The sequence below is a fragment of the Haliotis asinina genome, chromosome 3 (assembly GCF_037392515.1).
Source record: "Haliotis asinina isolate JCU_RB_2024 chromosome 3, JCU_Hal_asi_v2, whole genome shotgun sequence".
In the NCBI taxonomy this organism is placed as follows: Eukaryota; Metazoa; Mollusca; class Gastropoda; order Lepetellida; family Haliotidae; genus Haliotis; species Haliotis asinina.
Window position 1 is genome coordinate 14,247,222 of NC_090282.1, and position 11,946 is coordinate 14,259,167.

The 11,946-nt window shown below is 38.2% G+C and overlaps 2 protein-coding genes across 3 annotated transcripts in view; one reads left to right on the forward strand and one right to left on the reverse strand.

Moving 5' to 3' along the window:
* LOC137277515 (succinate dehydrogenase [ubiquinone] flavoprotein subunit, mitochondrial-like) overlaps positions 1-1,831 on the reverse strand; it is a 20,428-nt gene extending 18,597 nt beyond the window's left edge. Inside the window, exon 1 of one of the 2 annotated variants that reach the window (XM_067809282.1) lies at positions 1,419-1,831. In XM_067809282.1, the coding sequence (XP_067665383.1) occupies positions 1,419-1,478 (60 nt within the window). In that variant the 5' untranslated portion in view covers positions 1,479-1,831. The remainder of the gene's footprint in view (positions 1-1,418) is intronic. The other variant, XM_067809283.1, reaches the window with a different exon arrangement.
* On the forward strand, positions 1,777-10,594 carry LOC137277517 (ankyrin repeat and SOCS box protein 3-like). Its single transcript, XM_067809285.1, has 6 exons — positions 1,777-1,892; positions 2,040-2,206; positions 4,818-5,000; positions 7,107-7,258; positions 7,424-7,618; positions 8,407-10,594. Exons 2-6 carry the CDS (start codon positions 2,047-2,049, stop codon positions 9,007-9,009), a joined length of 1,293 nt encoding a protein of 430 aa, XP_067665386.1. The 5' UTR covers positions 1,777-1,892; positions 2,040-2,046; the 3' UTR covers positions 9,010-10,594.
* Positions 10,595-11,946: the final 1,352 nt, after the last annotated feature.

An 11,946-nucleotide genomic window follows, 5' to 3' on the forward strand; every position in this document is an offset into this window, starting at 1 on the left:
AAGTGTGAGTGTAAACACAACATCCTCCCTTCAATTTAGTTCAAAGAATTATCACCCTTGCGTGGATTGATTGCTCATTATTGGTTAACTAAATTACTTAGAATGGCGGACATCATACAATTAGTTGCCAGGTGTGCTATCTTGGGTGACCAATGAGTGGTTTATCAGGTTTTCACCAATGTAAAAGACGTGAAACGATGTGTTACTTTTTCACAAATTAGACTGTTTTAAGACACACGACACAGAGCAGGATTATTTACCAGCTGCAGATGAATGGAATATTGTTGTTTTATGTGGATATTGATGGATACATTCCTGAACAAGGTAGTAGCCTGACACTGTTGCTATAAAATTAGTGTGTTTTACATTCATTATTTGCATTTTGTTTTAATTTATTTGTTGTAGCATTCAGCAGAATCTATATGACAGAAAACAGACACTAGATCGGGTATGTGTGTGAAACAGGATCCACATTGGCAATCTATACAATGTATAAATGTTGCTGTCATGTTAGAAATTTACTATAAGCATAAGCAGACCCTGTGTTCTTTTATAAATTTTCAAAATCATACAAATATGACAATAAACTAATTAGGGTTATGAGACAAAATATAGAGACGTACATTGGCTTCGTTATTTTTCCGTCCTAATAGTTTTTTTACCATTTCTACCACTGGCAGATGATTAACCCTCAAAGTGTTTCAGTTGTAATAAAGTAAAAATGACTTCACCTTAGTTAATTAAACTCTCAATTGCGCATACAGACTGCGCAGCAGAGGTCACGAACCAGTCACGAATTCTGGGATATCATCCAGGTACTCACGGGAGAAAAACAATAATAAAATAAACAACCGGTCCACGGAAAATGACCTGCATCAGTGCCCCTTTAATGATGAACTATATCAAGAGTCATGACACTCAGAACACCAACTGATAAGTCTATAGTTTACAGCTTTCCAAGTGTTAGCCAGAAAATAAAGAGAGCTCAAAGAAGTTGTTCACGAAGCGGATACTCTATTACTGACAACTGAAACTTCCATGAGGGCATGGACGAGTTTTCGTAAAATCTTTAGTTAAGATTAAGAATGACCTTTTTTCATGATCAAGGTCAGGTCAGTGTAAACAAGCATAATATTGACATGAATTTCAAAGACAACTCTATATACATTATTGCAAACCGTTCACGTAATTCAGTGTATGGAGACACATAGATGTTGGAAGCTGGAACACATGATGGCAAGTTATAAAATACCTTTCTAAGTTCTTCTCTCGCAAGTTGTGTAAGAACACAGAAACTTCTTATGCAATGTGCTTATTTGGCTTACTCGAATTTCTAGCACACACTTTGCAAATGGCAGTCATAATTTCAGCACATGCTATTGATTGTCGCCAACGAAAGCAATGTTTAGTTCACATACCAGAGACTTAGAGCCCACTGTTTGGGCCAACTTCGCAGACACGTTCAGCAGAGAGGCCATTTTGCAAATACAATGCGAAGGGGAAGGTCACAGATTCGCACATGCGTACTGGTGGTGCCAAAGGAAATATTATGAAATGGGCTACAGTAATTTTATTTTCGTTTACGTGAAGTCGGTAATGCCGTCATTTTGTATCGCTTAGATTTCATAAACTATGTGATTCCTAACAAATATGAGGATGAACATATTTGTTAAAGAAGTTGTCACTTTGGCGTAGGCGCACTTTAACAAGAACACCGATTTAACGAATTATGTTCATTATCTCTATAGACAAGACCCCAGTGCACCTTCCAGCAGGAAATGACCCTGACCTCATATGACAACATTCACATGTGCTTGTGCTTCCTCAAAGTGCGTTGAAACGGTCGCTCCAGTATGACTATATTCTCAATATAGAACAAACGCTAATGTTAGGTAAGGCATATACTAGTATATCATCTGTGCGAAATTGTAAATAAATGTGCAGTTTTACCGATCCGTGCTTGATATATTTATTTCTACTCAACCTAAATGCTGAAAATTTAGGACAAATGTTTATGTTATTCAACTTATTGTTTTAAGGTACAGCATGTTCAGGAAAACCAGTTTGAGTGAAAGATCCATTCAGGAATCGGACCGTGTGATCAAGTTTCATGAGGCAATTCGTCAAGGTGAAGACGAATTGGTTTTAACATTTCTACGGAGTGGTATAAACGTGGATGCAGATATCAACTTTGAGTCTCCATTAGGTAATTCACCAATAGATTCTTCAGTTTACAAAGGTCACACTGCCTGCATGCAATACTTTCTCGCGCCCATTTACAGATTATGACTGAACATTTTTATTAGCATGAATTATGTCATTTGGAACGTGAGCGAATTGTTATGTGATAAAGAGATTAATTAACTTCCTGTTGATTTTAATCGTGAAATTTCGGTCCAAAATAATGTAAGGGAAATGCCAAAGGAATTGTTCCTCTAACTGGGTTTTTGTAGTAACTATAATGAAAGGCCATTAGTGCTGAAATACTGTTGTCTGTATATCTTTATAAACTCCATTTTGACATACACTGCCGATTGTGGTTTGCTGACTCACTTGGTATTCTTATGCATGTTACTGATCCTTTAGTTATACATTGATGAATTTCATAAATACATGAAGTAGGTTCATCACTTTTACATTTGACTTGGAAGCATTGTCATCAAGCAGTCAGTTAAAGGGGCACTAATGCGGAGCAATTTCCGTGGACTGGTGTAAACTTTTGTTATTGTTTTTGTCCCGTGAGTACCCGGATGATATCCCAGAATTCGTGACTGGTTCGTGACCTCTGCTGCGCAATCCGTAGGCGCAACTGATAGTTTAATTATAGACAGATCAACTGAGGTGAAGTCATTTTTTACTTCATTACAAATGTATTATGAAAACAAATGAAACACTTTGAAGGTTAATCATCTGCCAGTGGTAGAAATGGTAAAAAACTATTAGGACGGAAAAATAACGAAGCCAATGTACGTCTCTATATTTTGCCTCATAACCCTAATTAGTTTATTGTCATATTTGTATGATTCTGAAAATTAACAAAAGAACACACGATCTGCTTATACTCATAGTAAATTTCTAACATAACAGCAACATTTATACATTGTATAGATTGCCAATGTGGATCCTATTTCACACACATACACGATCTAGTGTCTGTTTTCTGTCATACAGATTCTGCTGAATGCTACAATAAATAAATTAAAACAAAATGCAAATAATGAATGTAAAACACACTAATTTTATAGCAACAATGTCAGGCTACTACCTTGTTCAGGAGTGTATCCATCAATATCCGTCGTATTCCATTCATCTGCAGCTGGTAAATAATCCTGCTCTGTGTCGCGTGTCTTACAACTGTCTCATTTGCGAAAAAGTAACACATCGTTTCACGTCTTTCATTGGTGAAAACCAGATAAACCTCTCATTGGTCTCCCAAGATAGCACACCTGGCAACTAATTGTATGATGTCCGCCATTCTAAGTAATTTAGTTAACCAATAATGAGTAATCAATCAATCAACGCAAGGGTGGTTAATTCTTTGAAGGGAGGATGTTGTTTTTGCACTCACACTTTACGACAGGGTGTTGTCATCTACACACTCTGCCTTTTGACAAATCCGCTAGAAGATAAAAGTAATTAATCAATCAGTGTGTTATCGGTTAATCCTTTGCTTTTGTAACTCAGCTGATAAAACCTCTTGCATCACTTACATGCACATATTACATAACATACAATACATTTGCCATTACAGACCTTAATTTATAATGTTGAGTATTTACTCCAGACAGGAGAAATGCCAAATGGGAACCTTTGTTGAGTAACCGAAGTGGTGTTACTACTAATTATACCTGTTAAAAAATCATTAATTGACCATCCAGGGAATGATGACAAATAACACGTGCATTTACACCATCAAGCGCGAGTTACAGCAAGGAAGATGTAATCTCTGTGTTGCATGCAGCCTGAAAACACTTATGGGCCGAAACCATTTTGAGGATACCAACAGAATTTCGTTACATAAGGAATACACACAGGCATTTGCTGTGTACTTGGGTAAATAGGTGAAATAAGGGGTTTTTTACGTAAGAAAATTTTCAAATTTCTCTACCAATGGCAAAGTCATCGTTTTTTGTTTACGAATTCAAATAAATCAACTGTGTGTTTTTATTATCATAAATAAGAAACCATTGTAGCTACCATAGCTACCAAAATTTACGTATGATATTTGCTATCACAGCTCAACCAACACTCAAAACTACCTAAATATAAAGCTTTGCAATCTTCCGTACTGAAACAAATGGCTTGCTATGTGCCTGTAGACATCATATTTTCTTGTAACATGATTAAATATCGAATTTAAAAACGCAGAAATAGGATCAAATTGGATCAGTAACTATACCATCCAAGCATCCTAAAAGTACTACACTGCTGGGATATTTGGTTACGATCGGACAAGGAATACCATGGATATTTTTAAACAAATGGCATATGATGGGCATCCGGCCTCCTGACTGTTTAGGTGGAAAAATTCTGCTAATATGGACAGGAGCCCAGTTCCTTTGTCCGTCACGGTCGAAGGAGCGGGCGCTGACCAAACTGCGGTTTGGTTTCGTAATTAGACCGTTGGCGAGAAACATTATTCGCTCCGCATCAGTGCCCCTTTAATTATTGGAAGTTTGACAAGGACAACAACACATCTCTTATGTTTATGACATGAAACTGATTATTGATACATAATTTCTGTCAGTGATGTAAGGCCTTGGCCTTGAAGCCATGTGACTGGGTTTAGGAGTGTCTCATAGTTGCATGTGTTTCAGCCACTGCAGCCCAGTATGGCAGAACCAGTATAGCTGAGATGTTGGTGGAACATGGTTGTAGTGTCAACTCACTGGATCGCTATCTCAAGTCTCCCTTGTTTGTTTCTGTGCAGTCCAATAATAGGGAACTTGTAAAAGTTCTCATCCAAGCAGGTGCTAACCTCAAACACAAACGGTTTAATGGTAGGTCTTGACTCATTTTGCAAAAATCATTGATTACATTACTTTATTGTTTACAAATAGCTAATTACAGGGTTAATTTGTAATCATTTTCAAAGTGCAGGAAACTTACTATTTTACCCAAGTAAGTACGTGAATATGAAAAGGTATTTCCTCTTCATGAGATGTTTGCTGTGGCGAAGGAGGAATTGGTACTTAATTTTGTAATAGCTTTAAATATTTACAGACCTGCCTTCCTGGCATATTTTGGCATATTTTGTACAATTTTTTATCATTAAAGGTCACATGCAACAAAAACATCAAACATAAATAAAACACATTTATCACTTATTCATCACATATAATATACATTGCTGCTTTTAAAAAAACAAATAAACAAAATTATAAGCCTACAATCGCGATTCAAAAGTGCAATATTTTGTACTTGGGCTTACTTCCCCCCGAAACGAAGCCATCGGGAGACCGAACCCAGTCACAGCGGGTGGATGTGCACTCAAGTGTAACGACGGCTTCCGATTGGCTGTTTCATTTGCTGATATGCTGAAGGTTCACTGTGTGTACAGAGAGATGATCTGTTTCATGGGCATTTTAGAAGTATAGTCAGTCACAAGAAAGTAAGATTCTTTATGGATAACAACTTCTTTTTGTGTACTTGATGCGTCGTTTCAGTATGGATTCATATACTGTTGTCAGACAAAATCATATTCACTAAAAGAAGCCATTATCCATGAAGAATGTATGTAGAGATGTTGGGTTTTGAAAATACATGTTCTCTGAATTTGCGTTCGATCCAATATACCATCATGTCAGTAGAGATGGTAAACTACCGCGTGGCTGGAATCTCATTCGTCCAAGTACAAAGCAGGACGTGAACCTGACAAGAGTTTGCACCAGTTTCCGTCAGATCCAGTCATCCGAAAAAAATGAATGTAATTTGTCTGCAACCCACAGACATAAAAACATGTCATGTGTATCACACGTGCCTAATTACATAATGTGGCAGACACGGGACTCGGGTACACGAGTCATAAATCAACTTATTTTCTTTATGTCGTATAGTTTGATAGGTGTTAAGTTCAAATTGCACATGGTCAATGATTGAAGCTGTGTACTGCATGTTGTCTTTAGCAGACAGGCAGACAGACATATAGGTGTGAATAAACCAGAGCTTTCTCTGTGACTGAGACTGCTTATCACAATCAACAAGTTTTTTTAAGTAACAAGTAGATTATTTACTTGTTTGTGTACACAACCAAGATTAGACTACTGCTCACAACCTCAGACGCTGGGCATGCATACTGTTTCAAGCTCCGCGCACCAATTCACTGCGCATGTGTTATGGATGCAGCACAGCACAGCTGTTGAAACCAGTTTTCCCCCCCAGCTCTGGGGGGAATTTAGTGAATTTAGTGAAACTCCAATTTTGCGGGCTTTTTTTCAATCGCGTTTTTTTTTTCAACTTTATAGGTTGAATTGGAATTTTCTATGATTTGTTTTGGTAAGTGCAACACGAAAGGTACCAGAATCTGCAAAGTTGTGTTTTACGTTGCATGTGACCTTTAAATATGATAATACACCCAGATTGCAGAATGTATGTCGATCAAGTTATATTTGTCAAAATAATTTCATTCCACTCTGTAGTTCAGTCATCGAGAACATCCTTGTCTGTTCTTCCAATATTGTTTATCAATGCCATCAACATGCCTACCCAAGCCCTACCGATGTATTCCTATTGCTTGCAAATGGCAACAGCACAACCAAGCTATTGACAACCCCAGGATTCGAAAATCAAAACATTATCCTTTGATCAGAAGTTTATTGAGAAATACACTTTCAACCCCAGAAACATACGTTAACTGAAGGAGCCAAGTTTGTGTTATGTACATATTGCTGTGCAGACGATAATATTGCGCATTCAGGAGACATGCTGGGAGGAGCCATAGTATATTCCTTATAAGACTGTACACTTTTATGCCTCAAAATACACTTGCCAAAAATGCCACCATTGTCAGTTATGTCTGTTGTTGGAAGACTATGAGTACTGATGGCTACATCAATGCTAGGTACACTCATGCTGCTTATGTAACCTAAATCTGAATACACCAACAGGATACACAGTACTACATGAGGCTGTAAGTAAAGGTCATGATGGGATCGTGATGGAACTCTTATCTGCAGGCGCCGATGTTCATGCTGTCAACAATGCCAAGGAAACACCACTACATATTGCTTGTCTCAGTGGACACACTGCCATTGTTCAGGTAGTTCAACCTTAATAATTAGTGTAATGTCTTAACAGGCATTCAGTGTAAGTTTGTTATTGGAATCATGTCTTCTCAACATACGATTCATTCATTCATTCATTCATTCATTCATTCATTCACCTAATCATTTGTGTGAGGGAGATATGACTGCACCGTTTCCAGATGCTGTTGGATGCAGGAGCCAACGTGAATGCAACCAAAGGTCCAAGGGGAGTGTCTCCAATACATCTAGCTGCATTCCAAGGGTCTCCCGAGACAATTCATATGCTGGTCAATGCTGGAGCGGATGTGGATTGCATTAATGATGACAACAAGCGAGCACCTATACATTTTGCCTGCATCAAGAACAACTATCAGGTCTGCATATGTAACAATAACTCAATGCAAGCATACCAATTCCTGTTGTGTGCATTTTTCATTTCCATTGGTGAATTGTGTTCAGATCTTTTTTGAAGTGATGTCATGGTGTGTCAGTGTGATGGAGGTGAACATACAACCTGCCAATCTTAGGTTGATGACTATTGTCTGCACCCCTCATTGCGTCCCCCTCAGCTGACACCAATACATTGGTGCATTGTTGGTGCTGCTGTTGTCTGTGCACATAATTTTCTCTAAACTGCATACATCTTGAACTTGCGAAGATTCAGGAGTAGAATTAGCCTTCTACAAACCCCTGCTTGTTGAAACAGGTGACTTATGGGATCACGTGGTCAGACGTGCATTTGACACACATCATCATATCACAATCGGACAGATAAATGCTCAGTGATGATCGATGGATTGTCTTGTCCAGGCTTGTTGATTGACAGACTGTTGCTGGGGATATTGCTGAGTGAGATGTTAATTGCACACACTGGGTGATATTGGTGTCATCTGCTCTCCCAAGTCTGGTGGATCTGACAGTGTTTGTGAGCTGGAATCTGCCTCAGTGTAGACAGAAACTGAAAAGATTTTCATGTTTGTTGTAGAACATGGAATCCCAACCACTTGTCTCTTGTCACTTGTTGTCTCTAGGTTTTGATACCTTTTTTGTCCAGCCATAACATGAAGTCTGGTTTACATAATATCACAGGAAGGATTGTGTTTTATATTATGATGCAGTATTGCAGGTTGTATTGATGATAAATTACAAATTTGTTTTTCAGGGACTGGTAGCACTATTGTCACATGGTTGTAAGGTGAATCCATTAAGTATGGAGAATGATGAAGCAAAAACACCCCTACTGAAAGCTATTGAATGTGGACACTTAGAAATCATCCATAAACTGATTGATTCTGGAGCAGATGTAGATCTAGGGGATCACTATGGAGTCACTCCCCTAATCACTTGCATATTCAAGTTCAGTCCCCAGATAGCAGCTGTATTATTGAGAGCTGGTTGTGATGTTAACAAACCATGTCGCAACAAGCTTACAGCCTTCACTGCAGCCGTTGACCACTGTGCCCAGTACAGCATCGCCAAGATGGTGCTCCTATCTGGATACCGTGTCACCCCTGGAGACGTCAAGCAGTTGCAGAAACTCCCCATCACGGAAACAATGTCCACAGAAGATCTGAGTCACTTGCAGTTTCTCATCAATGAAGTTGCAAGTCTGAAACGGCAGTGTCGACAGGCAGTGAGGCATTACCTTGGTTACAGGCCTGCAAGGAAGTTTTCTCAACTTCCTCTACCACAATCCATCCGTGACTACCTGGACTTTCCTGAGTTAGATGACTTTGTGACTTCTAGGGCTTCAAATGTTGTGTAGGAATCTCAAGGTTAAATGTGTCACATAAATACTCTCTAATGTAATTAGTTATTACCAGAGAGGCTGTATGCAGAATATTACAGGTTCGGTTGTTCAAGCAAATAATGTATTTTAAATAAGGGAATAAGAGGTCTCCTCCTTATAGCTTGGGCTAATTTTTACTAAAGAGCTGTCATTAGGTGACTCTTTCTTTATGTGTTTTTCTAGCAATATGGCTTCAGACAGTTCAACAAGCAATTTGGTTTGTCTCGGATGTCTTGAAGGTCTTTTAGGACAGGGTGCTGACCTGTTTCAATACTCAGTCCTCGCTTTAACCAGTGATTGCATACTGTTAATACTCAAACACGATCATTAATGTTCAAAATTGTCATGGTTACAGTGTTGCAAATGTGACATTAAGTTTGATGATTCCACTGTGTAGAACACACAGTTTGCCCTGCATACATTATGTTATGAGACTTATTACAGGTTGAAACAGGGGTTTTGAAAGACTGGTTGAAATATCATAGTGAACTTATTATTGTAAGCAACGATTTGCTTACGGCAGTGTCTGCGTATATGTATGTTGATGACTTGTATTATCAAAACCTGCTTAATGTGATAACTGTTATTTATTAGCCAAACTGTGATATTTCTTGTAGTGAAGTTGTTGTTGTTGTCGTTGTTGTTCTTGTCAAGTTTGAGCAGTGTGTCACTCCTTCAAGGGGAAGCGCTGAAACTCCTTAAGGGGAGTCCTGATTGAGTATATTGTTTTCAGGATAACAACTGAAGTCAGTATCATAAAACTTAATTAATATTTTTACTAATTTTTGTAAGAGTTAATGTCTATTAAAAAGAGACTAACCAAATCTAAAACATCACTGTTTTGGGTGATCATGCTAATATCTCATAAAACATAACTAAAATGTACCAACACAGAAACCTGTCAGTGGTCACCATTTGCAAACCACAATCTGTAGAAACTAAACAACCATTTGCCCCATGTTATCCAACAGACTGATGAACTGCATGTCACATTTTAGATTCCTGATGGTGGTGTTTGCACCGTTTACGTTTGATATGAAAAACTTGTCCATGACATTTTGATGAAGAAGTGAAGATATACAGACTTATATTCCACATCAGGAACCTCCTTCATAAGACTGGAACAAGTTGCTGCTTACATTAGTTAACTTGTTCTTGAAAGTTTGAAGGAGATGTGTGTTCAGATGGTTTATGCAAACAAAAGTGTTTTCTTCTTAGGGTGTGATTACAAATCTGAGTTCCTTTTACAAAGCACTATGATGATCAAAGTCACTGAGGTAACTTAAGAGTAATGTTGAAGAATGGCAGTTAATGTTAACATTAATGAACACTGCTTCACAAAAGAAGTCCTCGAAAAGGAAAAAAATCAAATGTCATTATTGCTGATAGTTGTTGACAACTTTATGACCTTTGCACCCTATTGAAAAAATATTCACAGAGTGACAAGATTGTTTATTGTGTGCAAACAAACATAAAAATGAATTTCTGTTGAATTTTGAATCATTTAAGATAACGAGTGCTGGTTACTATATATTTCTGAGTAAAAGAAATTATGTTTAAATGGACTGTTGGCTTATCTTTTCATTGATAGTATAACAAGGATATCATCTTTCTGTGTTGTGTACCGTGTATTTCATCAGTTGCCATATTCAAGATTGGTTGTTTGTTCAGGTGGCATACCAAAGGGCAGGTGTATTTCATCAGTTGCCATATTCAAGATTGGTTGTTTGTTCAGGTGGCATACCAAAGGGCAGGTGTCATTCATCTGTTGCCAGTTCAAGATTGGTTGTTTGTTCAGGTGGCATACCAAAGGGCAGGTGTATTTCATCAGTTGCCATATTCAAGATTGGTTGTTTGTTCAGGTGGCATACCAAAGGGCAGGTGTCATTCATCTGTTGCCAGTTCAAGATTGGTTGTTTCTTCAGGTGGCATACTGAAGGGCCAGTGTCATTCATCTGTTGCCAGTTCAAGGCCAGGTGTAATTCATTTGTTGTCAGTTCAAGGCCAGGTGTAATTCATTAGTTTTTTATATTCAAGACCAACCCATGAAGATCTGAGTGTAGAACTGAATGAACGACAATTGATTTGTACAGTGTCTAATATCCAGGTTATTGCCCAGTCAGTGGCGATTTACAAAAAAGATTGCACATTGGTATAAAACCCACAAAATAACAAACCCAGTAATACTTAAATATGACAGTATAAGCTAAGATGATTATATCAGGGTGTTGAGGACTCAAAGTCAAAATATTGTCTGAACAGGTGTGTATTAATATTTTTTTCTGGAATGAATCCCTTGACTTAACCTTTTTCAGTTCAGCTGGAAGTTCATTCCATGACACTGGGGCTACAACTGCACAATACCTTTCCCCCATTTTAGTGGTGGGTCGGGGAATGGCAACAACACTCAAGCAATGATGGATTGAAGAATTCTATTTGATGTTTTGTATGAAATGAGGCATCGAAATGAGGCATCTTAGATACTCAGGAGCAGTGTAATCATTCAGGGCTGAATATTGAGAGAAAGCAGGTTATAGGGGACTTGCTGTTGTACAGGCAGCCAGTGATTTCACAGTGCTTTCAGGAACCAGTGATAAGACAAGCGGAGCTGTTCTGTACATGCTGGAGGAGTTAAACTTGATGGTCCATAAAGCGAGTTACAATAGTAAAGGTGGTATATGATGTGTGCTTGCACAAGTTTTCAGACAATCCAAAGTCAGAAATTTCTTGATGTTGCTGATATTATAGAGACAGACGGATCTCACATGGGGTTAAAGAGATGGATGGATCAAACATTACACCAGGATTATGCATAGATGAGCTAAGACTGACACTGTTGTCACCAATGGTGATGCTGAGGGATGGGACTTTCAGTCATTCTTCCTGTGAGCCAATGATCATGAATTTGTTTTT